The sequence below is a fragment of the Castor canadensis genome, chromosome 14 (assembly GCF_047511655.1).
Source record: "Castor canadensis chromosome 14, mCasCan1.hap1v2, whole genome shotgun sequence".
NCBI lineage: Eukaryota > Metazoa > Chordata > Mammalia > Rodentia > Castoridae > Castor > Castor canadensis.
This window is the reverse complement of record NC_133399.1, coordinates 98,826,786-98,850,400: the sequence shown is the minus strand read 5'-3', so window position 1 is coordinate 98,850,400 and position 23,615 is coordinate 98,826,786. Positions and strand designations below refer to the sequence as shown.

Genomic DNA, 23,615 nt, shown 5'->3' with positions numbered 1-23,615 from the left:
CGCCCCCTCCCTCTCCCCCCACCCCCTCAATACCCAGCAGAAACTATTTTGCCCTTATTTCTAATTTTGTTGTAGAAAGAGTATAAGCAATAATAGGAAGGAACAAGGGTTTTTGCTGGTTGAGATACGGATAGCTATACAGGGAGTTGACTCACATTGATTTCCTGTGCGTGGGTGTTACCTTCTAGGTTAATTCTTCTTGATCTCACCTTTTCTCTAGTTTCTGGTCCCCTTTTCCTATTGGTAAGCAAACATTTCTTAAGGCATTTGTCAAATTCACCTTTTTCACCATTACCTCTGGTAATGCCATTCAATTGCTAAAATACTTCTGGTATCCACTCTCTCTTGCCCAAAGACTTAAGACTGAGGTGTCTGCCATTTTTCAAGGACCAGGACAATCGTACACTAAGCTATCTTAGCCTTATCATCTTCCTAATGCAAACCCTATGTACAGATAATCCGGTAATTTCCAAGCACCTTCGCATAAAGCCCTTTGTCTAAAATGTGCTGCCCAGGACTTGGTTATGAAAACCCCACCCACCCCCCAAAGATCAGTGGTTAGCAAACCCAGCCAGCCTCTCCTCTCCCCAGCCCAAAGCAGTCACTGCCGCATCCATTTTCTACAGCACTAATATCAAAAATCTAGAAATTAACACTTTCAAGAGCTTTATGAACATCTGCCTGAGGCCGGGCTCTGTGGCCGCATTGGAGGATGACAGAATAGACAATGTGAGTCCCTGCTATCATGACACTGCCATAGGCAGTAGGTATGAATGTATTTTAGGCCCCTTTTGAAGTTATAGATGCCTTGATGGCAGGGACTGTGTCCTATAGGCAAGTCCAAATCCTAGCAACGCCTAGGGTAGGCATTGAATAGTATTCAGGGAATGGTAGCTGAATGAATGTCAACCCAAATGAATGCAGACCATACAAAAACAGTGCAATCATTTGCTCAACTTGGAATGAAGACTCCCCCTTCTCTCATTGATCCCTCTATACATCTTTTCTTAATTTCAGATTAATCAATTAAAATGTCTCATAGTGCTCTAAAAAAAGTCATGATGCTCTGTTCCTTCCTTATGATGCCTCAATTATTGTCCCCTCCTTTTGGGCCAGTGCTCTCAAGAGTACATTCTCCTCTCTCTGATCTAGGATACCCTGGGCAGAGCAATGTGGGCTAGACTGGTGACAAGGGCTAGCCAATAGTGAGGCAGGACATGGAAGACAGTGTCAACAGCATTTTGTGTTCAGGAGTGCCCACTGCCCCTCTACTGTTAATGCTCAGAGAAGAGCTAAATCTGTTTACTAGGTTCTAAAATTTTAGTTTGCCTTTTATTTGTAGTAATGGATAGGAAACAAATTGGCTACATTTTAATGGAGATGTTCTCTGGCATTCTTTTTAGCATGCTTCTTAGGAGTCCTGCTGCTGGGTGTCAAAGACAATCACACAGCATGGCATTTGTACAATTACCTGGGGACGTCCAAGTACAGAGACTGATATATAAGGGGCACCCTAGAGTTGTGTGACATGGCAACCCTATTGTTGCCAGAAAGATGAGAGAACCCACTTTGTACTTTTTCTAAGCTAAAGGTCAGTCTATGTTTGTTCCCCAGAAAAGGAAAGCTACCTTATGTGTGGGCAGGTGAGTATAGATATTTTGGTGGAACTGGGATTTGAATTCAGTACTTTGCACTTGCAAAGCAGGTGCTCTACCACTTGAACCACACCTCCAGTCCATTTTGCTCTGGTTATTTTTGGAGGTGGGGGTCTCACAAACTATTTACTCAGGCTGGCCTCAACTGCAATCTTCCCAATCTCAGCCTCTCAAGTAGCTAGGATGGCAGGCCACCAGTGCCTGGCCCAGATATTTTCCTTGTAAACAAAGTACGATAAGCACCAATTAACTATGTTAGAAACCTCAAGCACTTTTCTAACTCTTTAATAAGTTACACATTTATTCCACAGTGGATGTGAGGTTGATGTGAAAGAAAAATATGAAAAATATTCAAAACTTTATTAAAAGCTGATCAAATCTTAAAATAAGTATCATTCAATACATCAACCATAAAAAATATATTGAGGATCTTCTTTGATTTTAGATTTCCACCAATAATTAAATTTGATTTTGAACTATTTGCATTCTTTTATGACTGAGGGGGTCATCTTCATCTTCATAAATACCAAGATAAATTATTGATGTTTACTTTCACCTTTGAGCCAATTAGATTAATTACTTGTTTTTCTATGAGTTACTTTCATGTATTAATTTTCTCAAAATCCAATCTAAGTTGCTAGGAACCTAGCATGGTTCCTTGTGTTTCTGTAATACAGTAGACAACAGCCTGTGGTCAAGAGCTGCTGACTGAGGCTTAGGGGTGGAACTGGACAACTCCTACCCCAAACGATAAGAGGCATCTTCAAATAACTTCTGGAAACCAGTGTATTTTTACAGAGTATGGGAAAGAAGCAAGTTCCTCCTTAGTGTTCTGGCATTCCTTGGAACTTCCCAAACAGTTTTGTGTAAGGTCTACCAGGGATAATAAAATCAGAGTCTCATCTCCTCCTTGAACCAGATTCAAAACTGAATTGCAGTTTCATAATTATTATGTGTAGCCTTTCCAAAAGTGCACAAGTTCATCTTAGTTTTATAATGGGTTTCATGCAAGTACAGTGGGAATTCTTAAGAAAAATTTAAAATAACTTAGGGAGAAATTTTAAATTCTTACTTAGTTGAGGCATCATCTTCTCAAAGCATCCAGGAAGATTCTGATGTATGGTAAAGGTTAAAAACCACTAAAATATATAAAGAAAGAAACTTGACTAGTCAAGAAAATTTTGAAAGAGTTGTGATGGCATTCCCCAGGTTTTACTAAAATAGACATGAGGCTAGGTGTCCATCTTCTTGGTTCTGGACAATCTACTCTGGGATGGATGTGCCACCAAACCTGGTCTGTCATTTAATAGTAAGAATTAAATGAGAAGCATGAGACCACAGTGTCTGGCTCTTTATGATGCCCAGTATCTATAAATGGTTCTCCTTTCCCTGCTCCCTGTCTATGAAACTCTGATGTTCCCTCTGGCCCTTTAGTTCCCTCTTTGTCCCCAGTGCCTCCTTCATCACATATACCATGTCCCCAGGGCCCTCGGTCACTTCTTATCTTTCCTGGAGGTAGTTTTAGTTCTGTCCCCTGGAACTCCAACCTTCCCAAGCAAACCATTTCCCTCAGAGATACTTATTTGCCTGAATACTGTTCTCCAACTGAAAGTTGAAGTTCATTGCTGCCATAGGCAAAGTAAGATGTGCTGCCTCTTTCTCTAAGGATATGTTGGCATAAGAGCCAGCTTATGGTCTCAGTGGTTGGGCCATTATTTAATTTAAGTCTGAGACAGAGAGTTCATTTTTATTGGTATTTAAAAGACAAGGAAATGTTCACACCACTCCATAGCTTCTAGTGGAAGGCTATGGCCAATAGGTGACAGACCATCCTCTATATATGAAACTGGGCAAAATCCCTGAGCCCTTTGGTGAAAGGGGTCTATATTCATATAACCACACTCAGCAACCCTTACTAGGAGCAAGCACTACTCTATAAGTCTTCATTAAATACAAAAAAATTATACACATTTTAGAGTTGTGAAGAATCTAAATATTAACTAGTCTTATTTTAAAGTTGGAAAAAAATATAAGAAAAGGAAGGATAAACATCACAGAGACAGGGGCTTACCCAGAAAAGAAGGAATTGAGAGTTCCCGACACACAATCTTGACATAGTTATTACACTGCACTAACTAGCTCATTATGTCACTGACATAGAGAATATGTCACTGGCAGGCAAAGTGAAGACAGCCCCCATCTGGTCTCACTCCAAACACAGAGCACCTCTGACTTTTGATGGGAGCAGCTTGCAGGACGGCCTTGGGTTGGAGGTCACACTAGTCTGAACTCACAGCTGGAGACCAGCAGGTCATATCATCAAGATTTGGAGTCCTGTCTGGGTGCAGCTCCTCTTGTTATGCTAAGCAGGTAGAGCAATCAATCCAAGTGTTTCCTTAGGTCAAACTCTGACCAAGGGAGGAACATGAGGACAAAGAAAGGGAAGGGGAAATGGGAAGGTTCAGAGAAGCCAACATCTCAGGAGGAAAGTGAATGAAGGAGATTTAAAAAAATATGTAACATAGTTGGTTTTTGTGAGTGAGTTTTAATTCACTTTCTTTGTGTTCTTAGGAGCCTCAATCCACACTCCTGTTTTGCAGAGGAGCTGTTCACACATTAAGACAAATTCCATATGATGGCCAGAAATAATTATCTTTAGTGGAAGAGCAGGAATTTCTGTCCAGTATTTGGCTGAAAGGATGACTTTCTTTGCTAGTTTTTTTGGGGTGTGGTGAGCTGCTCTCCTAGATGGACTAAATAAAAACTCAAATTAAAGGGCTGGGTCAGAGGGAACATAAGGCTTACTGTTTTTTTAGAAAAAAAAAATTTTTGGTAGTACTAGGGTTTGAACTCAGGTCCTTGTACTTTCCAAGAAGGTGCTCTACCACTTGAGCCATGCCTTCAGTCCAAAGCTTGCTGTTTTTAAAACAATATTTCCTAATTGGACTCTAGAAAGACAAAGAGAAGACACGTATAGGTCAGATATGCTGTGTGGTCTTCTGAGTGTGCTATGATGACACCATATATCTATACAAATTAACTCTGCAAAGTGGTTTCAAGTTCTTAATTAACAAATTAGAACACTAGGGTACAAGGCAATTCAACAACTTGCCAAGGTTTACACAGAAGCTTGAACAGTGGTGTAACCATGGATTAGGACTCAAGACTTCTAACATCCAGTCCAGGCTTTTCCTGTCACTGCACAGTCTCCACTGCTGCCTCATTCTTTCCTGTGAGACTCCGTGCATCAAGGACAAAATGTAGAGGCTGGAGGCACAGCTCAAGATGTAGGTCTTCCCTAGCAAGCGCAAGGCCCTGGGCACTATCCCTACTACTGAAGAAAAAAAAAGAAGAGAACTTGGACCAGGTGTACTGTACACCTCAGGAGGCAGGAGGGTCACAAGTTTGAGGTCAGCCTGGGTCACATTGTGAAGCCCTGCCTCAAAAAAATCAAGGGCTAGGATTATAGCTCAGTGGTAGAACACTTGCCTAGCATAAGCAAGCTCCGAGTTTGAGCCCCAGCACTGCAAAAAAAAAAAGGTAGAACTTGACCACTTTATTCATATCACCAGATCCCAGCTCAGTGCATTGTGTATAGTAAGTACTTAATACATTTGAATGAATGAATGATCTAAATTTGGGCTGGTATAGAGAGAAACAGGGCCTCCCTGAATGGTCTGAATAAGCTCATTTCGGGAAAGTGGCTTTATAGCTGAAAGAATTAGCAATACGCTTTGTGTAATTCTCTGAAGCCCAGAATGGCTCAGGCAGCTTGAATGTTCTGAAATGACATACTATTCTGCCCAGTACTGCCAGAGAGGGAGAGAGGGAGACGGGGGCGGGGGAGGGGGAGATTATTTCCTGTGAAAGTAGGGGATGATCTAATGGAGATTATTAGTCTCTCATTCCATGCATCTATTTTCGTTTCCTTGTGAAGCTTTATTTTTCAAATTAGCGTTCATTACATGGCAGTGATACAAACGTTTTATCCATACAATGTGAGTGACACATGTTTGAGCAAATGCTGTTTTGAAATGTAGCATTTCTAGAACTCTGAGCCAGAACAATTATCATTACATGATTGTTCCTTCAATTTACTCATTCGCCATCTTAAATTGTTATTCGATAGTTTTATTGTTCAGGATTCCTCAACTAATTTCAAATTACTTTGGATCCCAACTTGTGTATCATGTTTGTTTGTTTGTTTGTTTGTTTTTGCAGTACTAAGGTTTGAGCTCAGGATCTCATGTTTGTTAGGCAGGTGCTCTACCACTTGAGCCCCTCAGTCTTCGCTTTACTTTATTTTTCAGATAGAATCTTAGGGGGTTTTTTTGCCTAGGCTAGACTCAGACCATGATCTTCCTACCTCCACCTCCCAAGTAGCTGAAATTACAGGTGTGAACCATCATACCACAGCTTGTTTTACTGAGATGGGCTCTTATGCTTTGCCTGTGCTGGCCTCAACTGTAATCCTCCTAATCTTCCCCTGCCTAGTAGCTGAGATTATTTTATTTATTTTACATCCATCTCATGACAGATGAAGGGCTCACTGTAAAAAGATCAATTTCTGCAAATACAAATCATGCAGTTCCTGGTGTGGTCTGAAAATGTTCATGAGAGAACTTTATAATTTCCTGTTGATGCAATTTAGCAGGTAATGCAGTTGGGAGGAAATTCTGTTTTACTTTACTCTTTATAATCTTTCTCAATAGTTATATATTTTTATCAGAATCGAGAGACTTATTTCTTCTTTTCTTTCTCTCTTCCTACTCACCATGCTCAAAACCTCCATTGATAAAGGGGAAATGAATGATTGCCTCTCTTTCCCGATCAAAAGTGAAGTAGAGCAAAGGATATACTAGCTGAAAAGAGGAAATGTCGTGAGTAGAAAGAATTACAATGATTTTAGTAGAGTAGAAAGTATAAACACCACAAAAGCTGCAAAAAATTGACAAAGCAATGGGCGTTCAGGAGAATATGGACTATATCAACTTGGAAGGAATAGGAGGGTTTTCATGGAGGGGATATGATATTTCAGATGAGCCTCAGAGGAGGACTCTGACTTGTAAGGTCAAAACTAAGAAGTGAGAGTATTCCCACTAAAGGGATTCTAAAAAAAGAGGCTTGGCAGTAGGGAACACAGCCTTATACAGAGAACTGAGGTTCCAGTGCAATGGAGTTAGGCAAGACATGGTCAGTGGGACACTCTGGGACTAGCCAGGAATGCAAGACCAAAAGTCACAGGCTTTTTTCATTAACTATTTTAGGAAGATTAATCTGGCAATATATATGGACAGGGAGAGAGACTAAAGACAAGGTGAACAGTTCAAATCAAGTTGTAATATGAGGTTCAGTTAGAATAGCGGGAATGAAGAGGAAAGGACAAATGCAAAAGACATTGGTGGACAGCTATGCTTCAATACTAGTTATCGTGAGGAAGGAGAGTCAGTGACAGAAAGAACACAGAAACAGTTTTAGCTCATGTGCTTTAAGTTAATACAGAGTGGACTCCAATACACTATCCTACAGCCTGGGCCTTATCCCATCACTGGGCCTGAAGGGAACCATAGGCAGTGAGTTGCCCAGTGGCCAACTATGACTATTTCTCTATTTCTTTGCATGAATTTCTAAATTGTTGGTTTGTGAAATCATCTCCCTCCAGAATGTTAGAGGCCTCTTAACAAACTAGGTGACCTTGTGTCAACATTGTCGCTAAATTTGTAAGGCCATTATATGATGCCATTGTCATCCAACTCAGCCATTCCATTTGCCCAAGCATGGAAAATTCCAGGAAAGTGACATCACAGAGGCTGATATGGTGAGAGACCAACAGAGAATCATGGAGACCCGTAATTATTGGCCCTTAATTAGAAGACTGTATGGTATATTTGCTTGTGCTCACCTTCTCGAGAGTCTGTGACTAAAACCTCCACATCAGCTCTCTAAACAAGGATTTCCTGGAAGGAAATATAAACTGAGCATCAAAATTTGTCTCATCATTATATTTTATTGTCCCCTCATCTTATATAAGGTAAACCCCAATGGTTAACATAAAATTTATCTTAAATTCCCTTCTTTCTACATCTTATGGGTAAGAAATGGCAGAAAATTATGGGTAAGACTCACAGAGGCAGTTGGGATTGTGTTTGATGCTGAAGATATAACATTTTAAGGCTCTAGGATTTTAGAACCAATCTCTAATTAAAAATTTTTAGTTCTCTTGTCTGTCCAGCTTATATCAATTTGCTACATAACAAATATCCCCCAAATTTAGTGGCTTCAAACAATAATACTTTAATATTTCTCAAGTCTGAATAGCTTAGTGGTTATTCTGCTGGCCTTTCCTGGGATCACTCTTGAGGAATGGCTGGAACCTGGGACAGGATGTGATGACCAGGCCTCTCCCTGCATGTGGTCTTTCATTGTCAAGGAATCTGGACTGGCTTCTTCACATAGATGTATCAGACTTTCAAGAGCACAAATGTCCTATTGGCTGAGGCAAGCCACATGGCCAAATCCAGAGTCAGTTGGGGTGAGAAGGTATATAATGGCCTGACACTGGGAGGTATGATTCATGAGGCTAACAATCTACCACATAGTCCAATTCAGATCTCTCCAAAAGATGAGCGGTATGCCTAGGGAAGCTCAGTGTTACATAAGAACTTATTCCTCTGTGTCCTGGAATGACTTATTTATGAAGATGTGTATGTCCGGGCAAGTTGTAAATCAGACTAAACCACCTTGGTACTTTCTATAAAGACCTCTTTTTTCCTTTCCTCCCTTCCTCCCTCCTTTCCTTCCTTCTTTCCTTCCTTCCTTCTCTCTCTGCTTTCCTTCCCTCCTTCTGTTCATCCTCTGTTCTTCCATTCATCTTTCTTAGTTCTTTTTTCATGGAATCATTTGAATATGAACTAAGTTACTCACCTTGGTCCCTTCAAATCCTTTGTTTGACAAATGTAGAAACTGTAACCAAGAAAATCAACGACTCACCCATGCCAAGTCTGGGGACTTTGAAGACTAGATCTCACAAGAAGCACTCTAATGAACTTTATGCAATAAATTATCTCCCTTTTTATCCCCTGTGGATGTGTAATGTCCAGTATCTTTGTTTATTTTAAATTATGAATTTGAGAACTTCTTGTCTAATATTTCATGTGGTTTGAAATTTCTAATTATTTTATTTGCCATTTCCTTTACTTTTCAGTGCTATGAATGATCCCACATTACTTCATAGTTTCTAAATAACTTGATTTTTATGTTTAATATTAAATTAACTAGTAGAGAAATGGCCAAAATCAGATTGTGTATCACTGAACCAGTCATGTTCCCAGAACTATGTGTCCTCCTATTTATTAACTTTTATTCACCTTGCTTTTTGCCTGTATTCTGACTATATACATGATCATTTGGGTTGTTTCCCAGAAAAGAGGTCATCAGTTCACATTAAACAAGCCTCAACTTGTAACTATTGATGAATTCAAAGTACATTTTTATAGAATTTAGTTTTCATTAAGACTGAGGGTATAATTTAACAAACAGAAGAATGCAAAACAGAAGCAAAATGCTATTTCTCTCTGCTGTATCTTTTTGATGAGTCAGAATGTCCCAGTATGTGAGTCATTAAGTGGCAATTAGTTAGACATCTCTGAAAACTCCATTAACACTCTTAGCTTCTGCTACCTGACTTAAATCAGGAATTAACTTGGGCATTAGGATAACAGGAACCTGAGCAAGTCATATGCTCTTTGTTTTATACATAAGGTTCAGACTGAAAACAAAGACAAAATAAACTTCCAACTTATTACCTACCTTGTGAGTGCTAGTCCCATGAGACACCTGACACCTCCAGTTTCCTTTGAACTTCATCATCACCATCATCATTATCCATACTATTTTCTGTGTCATCAAAACCCACATTTTCGTCCAGGCACAAGTCCATGTCAGAATTGAGGAGATACACAGTGAGATCAGGTTCTTTTCTTGGCTCAGTTGAGGCAATTTCAGGCCATAAGAAAAAAAAAGTTAGATAGTCCACCATATCCTCCTTCCTTCGATATGATTGCACATTTGAGTGCCACATTTTAAGATGATGTTGATCACAACCGGTGCAGTGTTTTTCTAGGGAAGAATGAGTAAGTAAAGTAAGTTAAAAGACCTGAAGATGTTTTACCTGAACAAGGATGTGTTGCCTGAACAAAAACAACAACAGCAAAAGAGGCTTGAGGGTATGGGGGAGCATCTTCAAATACCTGAAGGAATCTCACATGGATGTGACTTAGCAGCTTTTTGCTCTAGTAATATCTTGGACAAAGTTAGGACATTAGAGATGGAGATTGGTTATTGCTCACCAAATCGCTCTCATCTTCTTATGGCAATTACCACTCACCAAAGGAGGGACAATGAGGACTTCACTGCCATCCTCACTCTCCTGACCCATCTCTTCATTTTTTTGACTGCTCTGGGTTTCACCATCCCTAGCTGTGGCTATGTCTCCTTTCTCAATCTTTTCACCCTCCATGGACCACTGCTACTTCTGGTATATTACTATAAACTCCTGTATTGAAGCTCATTTCATGGTGTTTGAGATCATCAGGCTGTATCATTTACATCCTTCACTACTGTCATGTACTCAACTCCCAAGCCCTGTCCTTCATCCATAAACTTTGGGACCTAATGCAAAATATTTCTCTTTACTCAAACTCCTAGGAAATTTCACCATCTGTGTTGGTGTATCACCCAGCCAATAGCATAGCATGTGTCTCCTTTTCTTCCAGAGATTTCTGTCTATCTTGGACCTCTCCATGCCCTGGATCTTCTCTACCTCTAGTCTAATTTTTGAACATTGTAACTTCTGGAGAAAGCCTCTTTTCTCCCTGATTTCTCCTTAATTCACCCACTCTATACCTGCTCTTCAAGCCAAAGGAACTTTTATTCTTCCAATTTTATTGGCTTCTGAGTTGCCTTTTGGCCTTTTTGTCTTCTCTTTCCTTGGTTGATTTCTTACTGCTACCTTAAATTCCCTTGATCTGCCACCTAATTCTTCTGGAAAAAGAAAATCATGCAATTATGAAGATAAAGGCTACCACAAGTTTGTGGCTGTAACTTCAGCCTGACCATCAATACTGGACTCTCAGGTTTCCCATCAGTTCTTTAGTTATTTCTGTGCCAGCTTCCATTCCCAGTGATCTCAACAACTTCTCAAAACCATCATTGCCCTCTTAAGCCCATTTCCCCTCAATTTTAGCACGTTGTCTGGCCTCCTCTATTGAGAAAATCAGTGCTCTCATAGATGGTGCCTTTATCACCCAGAGTTCTTTGTCACAGACAACAGAATCTAGTCTACTGGATGATGTCATATTCGTTAATGGTACCTCCTGGAGGACCAGAAAGCCTGCTTGGAAACCAAGCCCCAACCATGCCATGAATACTGCTGGTAAACACCACCTTCAGAACCCAAACCTAGCTAGCACTTTGATGGTACTCAGAACTGAAAGCCAGAAGTTCTGTCCATTGTGTGACTGGTGGTGGACACTTCAACTTGCCTCCCAAAATATGGAGTCTGCATGTGACTACCTGCTCACATTTCTCCTTTCCAGTTGGCACATCATGTAGAAGTGTCTGATTAATAGAAGGCAGACCATATACCAGTACTTTAGTAGAAAGGAATGTCAGAAGAATGAGTACTGCTTTCTAACTTGAGGAGGCAGGATTTATAATGTTGGAAACTCTCCACATGTATGAGAGATGTTCAAAGAAGAGATGGCAGCTACAAGCATATAGTCATCCCCTCTTGTCTCTTTTAGCTTCTCATCCCCTTACCTAAAAATGTATGTACCTCTATACCCATCATGTCTCCTTGCCCCCAATCACAGAGCCTTCTACTTCTGAAGGTCATTCTTTGTTTCCATTCTTAATACAATCTTTCTGCTTCATCTGTGTCCTCTAGATACCATATTCTATCTTTTCTATACTCCAATTCTTTATTTTGACAGTCCTCCTCAGTCAATGAATATACTCAAACTTCTCCAATCCTAAAACTCCCTCCTTAGACTCTCAATTCTCATCTTGCATCTCAAACTAACTTCTTGAAATAATAAACCAATAATTTACATTTCTATGATTTACCACCAACCCATGACTCAATGCCCTCAACCTACTCCTCCCAAGATTCTGCTCTTTCCGTGGCAGAAACACAACCATCAACTCATTAAATCCAATGAACATAGTCTAGTCCCTTTCTCATGGTGCCTATCACCTGCTTTGACCCTGAGATGTCTTCTCCTCCTTAAACTTGCTATTCTTTTAGCTTCTGTGAATGCTCATTCTTCTAGTCTTCTTTTCTATTCTGTCCTTCAAGGTTTCTTTACTCTTCCTTTAATATTAGAGCTCCTAAAAGCACTATCTTTCAGTCTATGACCTCTCTGACTCTAAAGACTAAGTAAGCTCTGCTTGGTGACTTCATTTACTTGCATTTTCCCAAATTCACATGTATGAAGATATCCTCTAAATCTATATCTCCAGTCCAGACTTTTTTCCCAAACTTGAGGCCTGGTTAATAAGATCTCTGATGAACACCATGTGACCACTCCGTCTAAATGTCAACTTGACACTATACAAACAGAATTCATGCTTTCTATTTTCTTCTTGTCTCTTTTAGGTGGTTATATCAACAGGTCCATCAAGTTATTTTTGGTTTCTCCTTCCTCTTTACTACTTCTCTTCCCGTGTCAATTCTAATCAGGCTGTGTCAAATTCTAAGGCCTAAATATTTCTTGAACTCATCACAGCCTCTTCGGGTTTGCTGCCATTGGTAGAGAGTCTCATTTCTTTCTCCATTCCTATGCTGTTTCATATTTTTAGCTTCAAAAATACTAAATTATTTAGTTTCTTAGATCACCATGCTATTTTCAGCTTCTCTGTCTTTATACATTCCACCACTTTTGTCTTGAATGCTCTTCCCTTTTTCCTTTCTATATTGCTACCCCCACTCCACAAAGAAAAGAAAAAAAAAACACTGACTCATTCTTTCCCATTTTTTAATACTCAGACCAAGCTTAAGCTCCTCCACAAAGCATTTCCTGACCTTCTCCCCCATAAAGTTATATACCTACTTTGAGTGCTCACCTGTTATGTACTCTTGAAAATCTTGTTCAATATTTTATAACATCAAGTTACAATAGGTTTTTATGCTATGAATATCTTAAAGGAAAAATTGTCTTGTTCCTTGTTGTGACTGCATATTTTGGTTGGATACCTGGCATTCAGTAGATACTTTATTAATGTCTGAAAGATCAAAAATATAAGATTGTCATTAGCAAGCCTGGAGTCAGGTTTTGGTCCCAAGATGCTAACCCTCTCATTGTCCCTTCTTATCGTACTGATCGCATATGAAAATGGCTCTGCCATTTTCTAGCCTTGTGGTCAAGACTTAAAAGGCACCAAAACACACTTCTAATAGCCTTTAAAAGTTGTTTAGAGTGGCACCTTTAGTATCAGAAGCATGGCACTGTGAAAGACTACCCTTTGTATTCAATTCAGAAGCAACTCTAGCAAAGACACATGGATAATCAGAGCATGGCCAAAGATGGAAGGCAAAATAAGTAGGAAGGTTAAGCCAAGAGAAAGTCAAATATCTAATATGTTGCAATCTTTGGGCTGAAATTAGAGCTGGAAAGAGTTTAAAAGGTCAGTTATTAAACTGCAGGACAGATGAATCATTGGGAAGGAAGAGTAGACTAAATAGCACAATGAGGCAAATATGCTTCCTATAGACCTAAAAGAGGAAAAGGGTTGTTCATTGCATGCAACGACAATAACACAACTTTAAAAGATTTTTAAGTTCCTTGATTTGGCATGCTCAGTCCTTGAATGGTCTCTCAGTTGGGGCGTTATTTGGAAATCCTGGTGAGGACAGTCTAAGTCCAGATAAAGCCCACCACATAAGTTACCAGAATGTTGTCATACCAAGTAGGACTCACAAGGAGTCAATTGCCCCTTCTCTGAAAATTGAACAACGAAGACCACCTTACCTGCCACTAAACAAAATGATGTAAGAGTTTTTGAATGGTCAGTAGTCAGAAATTATAGAAAGTTCTTCATCTATTTCAACTAAGGAAAATGTTGAGCTTTTCATTATTCATTTGTATCCATGTGTCTCTGGGAGAAATTACTTCATTCATGTAATCTGGGCTTTTACAGAAAATGTCACCAGGTAGAAAGAACTTTTCTCTTTAGGTAATAAACTGTCCCTTTCTACACATCCATAACATACTACATACAAACTGTACATACTACAGTAGAATAAAGTGCAGAAATATAAGTGTTTTGGACACAAATGTTAGGTATGGATTGCAGGCCATGGTTGTGTTCATTAGCCCCATAGTCTTTTGGTGTTGTTTCTCAGGCATCCTATAGCATGTTGTCCACTCTGGTTTCTGCTTTTCAGTTCAACTTGTTGGAACCCTCAATAGAACTTCTGTTCCCTCCTACCCGGGATGTGCCTGCTGCTGACCTGAGCGCTGTCTTCTCCTCCTGCTCTGTGAGCACATGCTGCCACCCTCTTGGCAGGAGCTGTGACCCTGCACACATCTCAGCTGTGGAGCCTTCTCTCTTTCCACAAGTGGGTCTCAGTATGGCAACAGACATCATGGGGACTGCCTTCCCGTTTTCCACATCTGCAGTTGTCATGTTCTTTGGCAGGGAGCTAACTTTATTAGAAGACAAAAGAAACTTTGTGCAACTCTACTTTTGGAAGTAGCAAGTTAGTCATTAACCAAAACACCTACACTTCTAGAAATGAGTCCTTACAAAACAAATACTCTTCTCTTCCAGACATGGCCCATAATGGAAAATATGACAGTTTGAAGCAAAAAAAAAAAAAAAGGAAGAGGAGGAGGAGAAAGAAGAGGAAGAGGAGGAGGCAGAAGAAGAAGAAGAAGAAAAATAGGAGTGAGGATACCTGAAGGCTAATCTTGACCTTAATAGAAAAAATGGGGACATGGATGTTACAGTCACCTTTCTCTCTAGCCCACTTTCCTTATCTACATAATGAAAGACTTATAAGGAAAGAAGTCTAAAAGTTCCCAAATTCTACAGTGCCATGAATCTTGAGAAGTAGAAAAGCTATTAACCTGAGAATCTAAGAAAATTTGATTAAAATCATTTGCAATGTATTTCCCAAGTTTCAATAGTTTATATATATTTATAGTAAGAATAAGTGGGGAAGATCTTAAAAAAAAAAAGAAAATAGCCTGGCTTTTCCAGCCCATGATAAGATTTATTCAGTTGTCAATCTATTTCTTTTTTCTTTCACAAATCAGGCACCTCATGGTTTAATGTTTTGGCATGAAATCATTCAAGACTAGAAATTCTGGTTGTGTCAGAGGTGTGTTCCCACAATCATTTAACTTTTCATTTTTCATTCTTAAAAGTCAACCTGAAATCTAAAAGTAGGCTGGTTACATCTAGCATTTGCCATGGTTTAGATGTAATTTGTTCCCCAAAGTTTCATGTGCTAGAATCTTGGTCCCTAGTGTGGCAACATTGAGTTGATGGGAACTACAAGAAATGGGGCCCTATGAAAGGTAACTAGGTCAGGGGCTGTACCCCCATAAATGGATTAATGCTGCCTTGTAGGTCTGGGAATGGTCACTCTCTTGAGAGTGGTTGTTATAAAGTGAGGTCATCCCACGTGCTTGGCCCCTTCTGCTTGTGGCTGATTCTCTTTCTGCCTCTCCATTATGTTGACACAGTTCAGTGGCCATCATGAGAATATAGGATCCTCCAGCCACAAGAATTATAAGCCAGATAAACCTCTTTACTTTCCAAAACATCCAGCCTCAAGTATTTTGATATAACAATACAAAACAAACTAAGACATAGTGGTGACAGTTTTCAGGAGTCTCAATAAGCAAAAGGGTCTGGGAGGACAGAAAGGTCTTCTTGGTTTTTCTCCTGATGATGCACCTAGATGAATTTTGGAACTATTTTGCCATCTGTGTAAAGGCCAGTGAAGTCAGATCTACCTGCCATCATACAAGTGGTGGTTAGAGAGGCTGGTGAGGTAAGAGGTGTTTAAGACCAGAGTCCTTGAAGGGATTCCAACACCTGGACAGCCTTTCCAAATTCATTGCACAGTCTAATCTTGACCGCCAGTACTTCCAAAGTAAGTGCTGCAAATGCATGGGCACCCATGCAGCACTGAACTGTTTGAATTATTCTAGTTACAAGTTCCCAGAATCCAAGTGACAGTTAAAAAAAAAAATGTGCCGAGTGCTAGTGTGTTGTAAACATAGCATTTGGTAGGAAAGTATGTAAAAGAGCAAAATAGACAGGGTTCATGCCCTCAGGTTTTCACTCCAGGGAGAAAGGATAGCACTCTCCACTTGACCTAGCAAAGATTTCAGCAAATTACTTCCAGGGACCTACAGCAGAAGACCAAGATTATTTGGGCAAAAATGTCACTCAAACTTTGTGACTTTCTCACTACTTAGTCTCCCAAAAGTGGTTATCAGGAAGACCACGAAGGGCCAAAGTTCATGGATTATTTAATTACTTAAAACACTAAGGAAGCAGCAACTTTCCTTTTCTGCCTACAAGTCTGCTCACCTCTTCTCTCTCTGCCTGCTTTATTTCTTTCCTTCACCTACTACAAATTTTGGAATTGAAAACATAGATGGGATGGCCACAGTTTATTTCTTTTATCCTGGAGATTATCTACCTTGATACCTGCATGATCACATAGTGTGATAGACAACAGAATGCAGGTTTATAAGCAGGCAGAAATGATACGTGAAGTGGGCACAGCACATACCCACTTGCCCTTTGTTCTTCCTCACCCTTCTGTTCTCTGGCTGGTTTGTACAATTGGATGTGATCTGGGGAAATGGGTTCAGAGACCATTCTGTGTGGGCTGCTGTATCCTTTAAGAAACAATTCAAACAGCCTTTGCAGCTTATGTTGATTCTTGTGCCAGGCACCAAGCGTCTCACAAGTTTAAATTCACTTAGCCATCTCACAGTAAACCTTTAGTTGACTTTGTGTTACAAATGAGGAAACAGGTAGAGAAGTTATTTCCCGAAGATTACAGTGTCAGAGTCACGGATCTCAGATACCAACCCAGGTTGTTAGACTCAACCTTTTGGATCCTTACCCATTACACATTCTGCCTTCCTGAAGTGAAAAATAGATTGGAAGTCTTCTTTGTCACATTTCACATTCCTCTAGAATTTCTGTCATGTACGTTGCAATCCTAAAGTATGTTTGGCATTCATAGAATCTTCCATCTGCAATGCCAGTCTCCCCGCCTCAATGCAGCAAGCAGGTCCCTGAGTCATTCCTGACGTGAGCATCTGGCCAGACCTTCCTCCTTCCCAGCCAGTGCGCCTGTCTGGAAGGAAGCTGTCTAACTGGCTTTTCAACTTACAACACACGGGGGAAACAATCTTTTTAAGGAGTCCTTATATTTTTCTAACTTCCTTATGTGTTAAGTGGTTATGAAATATGCCTTGAAAATATTCTTCTTTGATTTGAATGCCTAGAGATGTAATTAATGAAAGCATATCAAGTTTTAAGGTCGTTGCATAGTGTATTGCTTTCATTAAGTACACTTTTTAAGTTGGATTGTTCAAGTCAATCAGTTTCATGCTTAGGAAAGATAAATTATTCCCAGAAAATCATAAACGTATTTCTAAAATCAGCTTCCATTTCTTGACCTCATTTAGATATAAATCTATTCTCTTAGATTGTTGTTTGTTTCACATGTGCAAATCTTCTTTCTATATCTGGATTGTAAACTCCTTAAGGACAGATAAGTACAATAAGTGCAAACACTGAGTATCCTTACTAAATTGAATTGGAACTATACAAGGTGATACATTTTCATTAGGTGCTGAAATTCCTGCCTTAAAATGGTGAACAAAACTTTAGAACTCATGTTTTGGGGGGAAAAAAAGCTATTCTGTTTTACTCCCCAAAGAAAGTAAACTTTCTGTTTTAAGGTTAGAATTCAATGGGCTGTCTTTGTGAATACAATAGAGTAGCTGTTTGGAAAAGGCATCTTAAGAAATATATCAAAGAATAAATAGCATGAGTTTTCAAAAGCCATACAAACTAACATTAGTTGACTATTGTAAAAAAAAAAAAAAAAAAAAAGCAAGAATACACTGGAAGGATGCTGGAGTGTTGTAGACTCCAAAGAGGGGTGAAAAACCAGGCCTTGGAAGTCCCAGGAACCACGGAGCTCTGCAGCTCAGTTCGTGGATTTTCATTCAAGAACATGACTGTGCACAAGATTAAATAGCTCCAAGGTCCATTCCTCTATAACTGTGTCTGAAAACTCAAAATTTCCAATTTCTGGGACAGGTTGAGTCAACTGCTCACACCTGGATTAATTACTATTAACTAAGTCGATTGGATCTTGAAGTAAGAATGCAGCTATTGGGGCTAACCCTGGGTTTGGGTGGAATGTGGCTAGAGAGTAAGTTTCCAGAGAAATGCAAATAGGTGAGAGTTGGATGCTTATACCCAGCTATTTTTCAGTTCTGCCTGAAGTTCTACTTAAAATAATGTAGCTCACAAGAATGTTTGTGTAAGTGGGTAAAATTAAAGCTTTTAAGGGTACAATTAAAGCTAAGTAAGGCTGGTCAGGAAGGGGTTCCAACGGGGATGTAAAGGACTTGATCTGGCAAAGTGTTGCCTACCCAGGTGGTCAGTGGAGCATGCACAATGGCTTAGGTCATGTTTTGGGGACAGCAATCATTCTGCCTGGCTAGCCCAAAGAAAATTAAAGTCAGAAACTAAAGAGCAGGAAGGTTAGTTAAGATGCAAGGTGAGATAATTGTTAAGAGCTTATAGTTGAGAGGTGACCAGAAGAAAAAGGAGGAACATGTCACAATGGAAGGAGTGACTGAGTGGGGCCCAGGGAGCCTGGATTCTACCACGGATTAGCCATTTCTCCTTGGGTGACCCAGTTCCCCTGGCCTTAATGTAGTCATCTGCAAAGGAAGTCTATGATTCCACCACTAGCAATTGTTTTTAGTTATTTATTCATTCAAAAATGTTTATGGACCAGGTAGACTTCTAAGAACTAAAGATTCAGCAAAGAACAAAACAAAGTACTTTCTCTCATGTGACTGCATGCCTAATTCGTTAATTGTGAAGACAATGTTTGAAGCAGACAAGTGATGATGGTGAGTCTTGCCTTTCCTGCCTGCTCCTCTATTTCTGCACATAACTTCCTTTTGCAGAGCCTCCTCCTGGCACTCTTATTCCTGACATGTCTCTCTCTTCCCACTATGTCAAGTGGCATTGGCAGGAACCATTCGCCAACCTCTTAAACTGGAGTGTTTTAAGAGTCCTAAGAAGTAGTACTTACCACTCTTTCTTTTCCAACTTCTAACGAATCAAGAAATAAGACAACTGGGTGCCACTGGCTCATGCCTGTAACCCTACCTACTTGTGAGGCTGAGATCAGGAGGATCATGGTTCAAGGCCAGCCCTGGCAAATATCTATCTCCAGAATAACCAGAGCAAAACAGACTGGAGGTGTGGCTCAAGCCATAGAGTGACTTTGCAAGCATGAAGCCAGAGTGCAAACCCCAATCCACCACCACCACCAACAAAAAAAAGGCAGGAAAGAAGGAAGAAAGAGAGAGAGAGAGAGAGAGAAAGAACAAATGAAAAGAAAGAAAAGGCAAATTGGAGACTTAAATGACTCCTTTACTACACGTTGAGCATCCCTAACCCAAAAATATGAAATTTGAAATGCTCCAAATTCTGAAGTGTTTTGACACTTCCACTATACATGGAAAAATCCATACTGTGAAACTTTATTTTATACATGAAATTATTTTAAATATTGTATAAAATTATCTCAGTCACTACTTACAGTATACATGAAACATACATGAATTTTGTGTTTAAACTTGGTTCCCATCCTCAACATTTCTCATTATGTATATGCAAATACTCCAAAATCTGAAAAAAAAATCCCAAATCAGAACCACCTTTGGCCTCTAGCATTTCAGAGAATGGATAAATGCCAGGACACAATTTATATTTGGTGACTGAGGCATTCTACAGAGCCCCAGAGTAAGATGCACATACCTATTGGGTCAATGCAGGCTCTTCTCTGGTAACCTTCCCTGACGGAGTGGAGGAGTAGCGCAGAACACACGCTCCCTGTAGATTGCTGGTCCCTAGGAGGAGGAAGCCTGTCTAGGCATGGTCAGTTCCTCTCCCCAATTCACAGTAAGTCACTTCTCCTCCATGATCTTGCTTGCTATTGTATGATGAATTCTTTGCTGTCTGGATGAAGGGGAAAAATTTTGTTCCACTTTCCCAACAGAAACAAAACAGGGACCTTAGGAAACACTTTTCTGAATAACATGGTTAATCTTTCACCTGACTGCAGGAAAGTCCCAGGTTCCCTTGTTTAACACTCATTAACTACTGTCCTGCCCCAATTTGGCAAGTTCTCTAGTCTCTCTGGATAACACTGTTGTATGTCTTAAATGCTATGGTGAATTTTCTACCAGAAATTTGGAAATTACAAAGATAACTCCCATAAAAGATATAGAAATATCTTTTGAAAGAAAAAAGAACTGCCAGACCAGTAGTACTTGACTAAGTAGTTAGATCTACACCATCCAATATGGTTGCCACATGTGTTTATTTAAATTGAAATGAACTAAAATTAAATAAAATTAAACATTCAGCCCCCCAGTCTTACTGGTTGCATTTTATGTACTTATTGTGTCTGGTGGCTACTGGGTTGGATAGTGCAGAGCAAGAACATTTCTGTCATCACAGAAAGTTACATTGGGAACACTATAAAACTTAATTGGTGGAAAAGTTGGTTGAATGAATAATGTTTGAAGTACTGACAGTGGACAGCCCTGAAGTCAAACCTCAATAAGTGGTATCACATCAGTCTGGGTTTTGGTAAAAAGCAGATGGCGTACTTAAAGGACTTGTTGGGGAGAGCTTAGTAGAGATTGTTTTGTATAAAGATGTGACAGGGCTATGAGAACCAACAAGAGCATGTAAGCATCCAGGGATCTTTCACAATGGGAAGCCAGCACCAGCCCCAGGTTTGGAGAGTGGAGAGACATCTCTGGACCGGGCATGAGCTTGGCTGGAGAGTGAAATAGCCACGGCCAAATTGATGGTCCTGTAGGGGGCAGTCTGGGAGACACCTGGTGTTTTCTTCCCATCTTTCCCTGTCCTGTTGCAGCATCCAGCTGCATCTGACTGGAAGTCAGGAGAAGGGGAGCCCAGCACATAGGCTGTAAAGGCCAGACTCGGGCATGACACAGGACTGAGAAGAGTGGGGAAAGGAAACAAGGGGAAAGGAGCTCAGGAATCAGCTCTTTCTCCAAGTACTGTCCAGGGCAGAGGGAGATCTGACCTGGGCTGAGTGTGCTGTGAGCTTTGGGTGGGGCAGTTCTAATGGAGAGATGGGTGCCAGAGGATCATAGTAATGATTTGGTTACACAGAAAAGAATACACTCAGCATATAGCACCTGTGACTGTTTGTGGAACATTTTCTCTCACTGTGAATGAATACATTGAGTTTCAAAAAGCATTTCTGAGCCTGCAAGGCCAAAGACCATGCACCTTGGTCCAGACCAATTTACTGTGGTGAGGAGCACTCCCTTGTGAAAGATTTGGGACACAGCCAACAGGTCTTGTCCTCATGAAGACTCCAAAACATTGTCATGGTCTTAAAGGCAAACATTTTTAATACCTGTCTTATAAAGTGGGAAAGGTTTAATATGCATGACTTCCATGCAGAACCTAGCATGGTGGAGGAATACAGGAGAGAGTTTGCTCATCCTTTGGCAAATATTTAGGAAGGCCTACCATGTGTTGGGTACTGTCCAAGACTCTGGGATGTAGCAGTAACAAAACAGACAGAATTTCCTGTCCTCGTGGAACTTGTACTTTAGCATCAGTGTGGGCTAATGAGCAGTGTGGATAAATACATCATATAGTATGTTAGACAGGAGTGCTGAAGTGCTGAAGACAAAAATAAAGCAGGGAGTGGGTGAGTGTGGAAATACAGATTTCAAATATAGTCTTGGGAACCAGGAGGGGTCTCCCCCAGAGCATGAAATGTGGAAAAACCCAAAGGCAGCAAGGGGGCAAGCTGTATGGACATCCAGAAAGCAGACTTCAGACAGGGGGGAGACTCCAAACAGAGATCCACAGCTGACATCACATTCAACACACTTGCGGATCAGGGAAGTAACTACATGCGAATGGAGCAGAGGGAAGGAAAAGGACAACTAGAGGAGATGAGGTCAGAGAGCCAGTTATGGGGGCCATGTGGAAAGTAGGTCAGGGCTTCCAATCAATATGTATTAATGACTTTAATACACCAGCCTGAGCTGTTCATGGAATTGTCTGCTCACATTCTTATTAGACTTTGGGTCTTATGTAAATGTTTTTGTCAGTGTCTCAACATATCCATATCCAACTTGTTTTATCTAAACAGAGCCTCCCATTAAGTGGATCTCCAAAAGATGCTGATTGAAGGATGCAGAAATTCCCATTTGGCCTTCAATTTAACACACACACACTCACACACACACACACACACGCACACACACACGCGCACACACACACATCCAGTGACATGCATATCCCACCATCACACAAGTTGCTGGAAATGAACCCAGCTTTCTAATTTGATAGGAGAATAAAATAATCTTAGCCATACTCTTCAGGAATAATCTCTTAGCTCATCATTCAAGCAATGAAAAAGAGACTAATTTCAGCATCTGTTTAAGCTTTTGAATCATCTTCTGATGACCAGGACCAAAGCCATATTCAAGCACTGAGATGATGGGCTCCACAGTGGGTGGGGTAGCTGCAGAGGTCAGTATGCACACGACCTGAGTCAGCTGCACCCATACATCACCTGTCTCTCTCAAAGAAATGACAACCTAGTGCTGGGCTGTGCTAAGAGACTCGATTGAATTTTCTCAGATAAATCAAATTGAACAAGACATGTTTGCACTTGAATTGAAATAGGGATTCCTAGTACCTCAAACAGAAAGCAGGAATATGAAGACAAACTGAAATTCAATTTATGGTGTAGTGGTGCCATTGTGTTTTATGTGTTCCATGGTTCCCAGGCAGCTTGTCTTCCTGTCTTTTTTTATTATGGCATCTTTCCCAGCCCTACAGTTCCTTGTCCATTCTCTTATCATTTTCTTCCCCTTTATTTAGTAGAACTCTGGACTTCATCTATTCATTTCTTGATTTATCCTCATATCCCCACTCTTATATTCCCCTTTTCCCTCAAATCTCGTCTGTCACATACTAGGCCCCTACTCAGGAGGACACCATGTTTGAGTTCTAACCAACCACCCCTGACCCGGAGTGTCTATGGCAGTGTTTGACATAAAGAAGATTCTTCTTGCTGCTCTTTTGATCTGGCTGATTTATTTATGCAGATAACCATCTTGCTCTGATAGGAACTTGGGATGGCTTCTAGAAATACACATAGTTTGATGGGTGTGGTGGCATGCACCTATAATCCCAGTTACTGGGGAGGTGGAGACAGGAGGACCATTGGTCTGAGGCCAGCCCTGACAAAGGTAACATGAGACCCTACACAAAAATCAAATTAAAAGCAATAGGACTGGGGGTGTAGCTCAAGTGGTAGAATGCTTGTCTAGCAAGTGCAAAGCCCCAAGTTCAATTCCCAGTAACAAAAAAAAAAACCAAAAAGAAATGTGCATAGTTTGTTTGGACATTGAACCTATGTCCCAATGAAGACCTTGCAGTGAAGAATTGAAAATATCAGTCTCTATCGCATTTATGTTTCTTCTCTGGGTCCCTTCCTCACTGGGTTATCTTGCAATACAGCAAGCTTCATGACACAGGTCTCCCGTGAACCCTGTGTTCCACAGAATCTACCCCAAGATGGTGGCGAGTGCAGCCATGTGGCTT

At 40.4% G+C, this 23,615-nt stretch overlaps 1 protein-coding gene across 8 annotated transcripts in view; it reads right to left on the bottom strand.

Annotated features, from left to right (window-relative positions):
- Window positions 1–20,028, bottom strand: part of Sh2d4a (SH2 domain containing 4A) — an 86,218-nt gene extending 66,190 nt beyond the window's left edge. The window contains exons 1-8 of one of the 8 annotated variants that reach the window (XM_074055104.1): window positions 19,761–20,028; window positions 19,543–19,631; window positions 14,167–14,362; window positions 12,780–12,938; window positions 9,465–9,773; window positions 7,558–7,612; window positions 2,728–2,794; window positions 156–237 (exon numbers count right to left, since the gene is read on the bottom strand). In XM_074055104.1, the coding sequence (XP_073911205.1) occupies window positions 156–157 (2 nt within the window). In that variant the 5' untranslated portion in view covers window positions 158–237; window positions 2,728–2,794; window positions 7,558–7,612; ... (3 more) ...; window positions 19,543–19,631; window positions 19,761–20,028. The remainder of the gene's footprint in view (window positions 1–155; window positions 238–2,727; window positions 2,795–7,557; window positions 7,613–9,464; window positions 9,774–12,779; window positions 12,939–14,166; window positions 14,363–19,542; window positions 19,632–19,760) is intronic. The other 7 variants (XM_074055105.1, XM_074055102.1, XM_074055107.1 and 4 more) reach the window with 7 other exon arrangements.
- Between the last annotated feature and the right edge of the window lie 3,587 nt (window positions 20,029–23,615).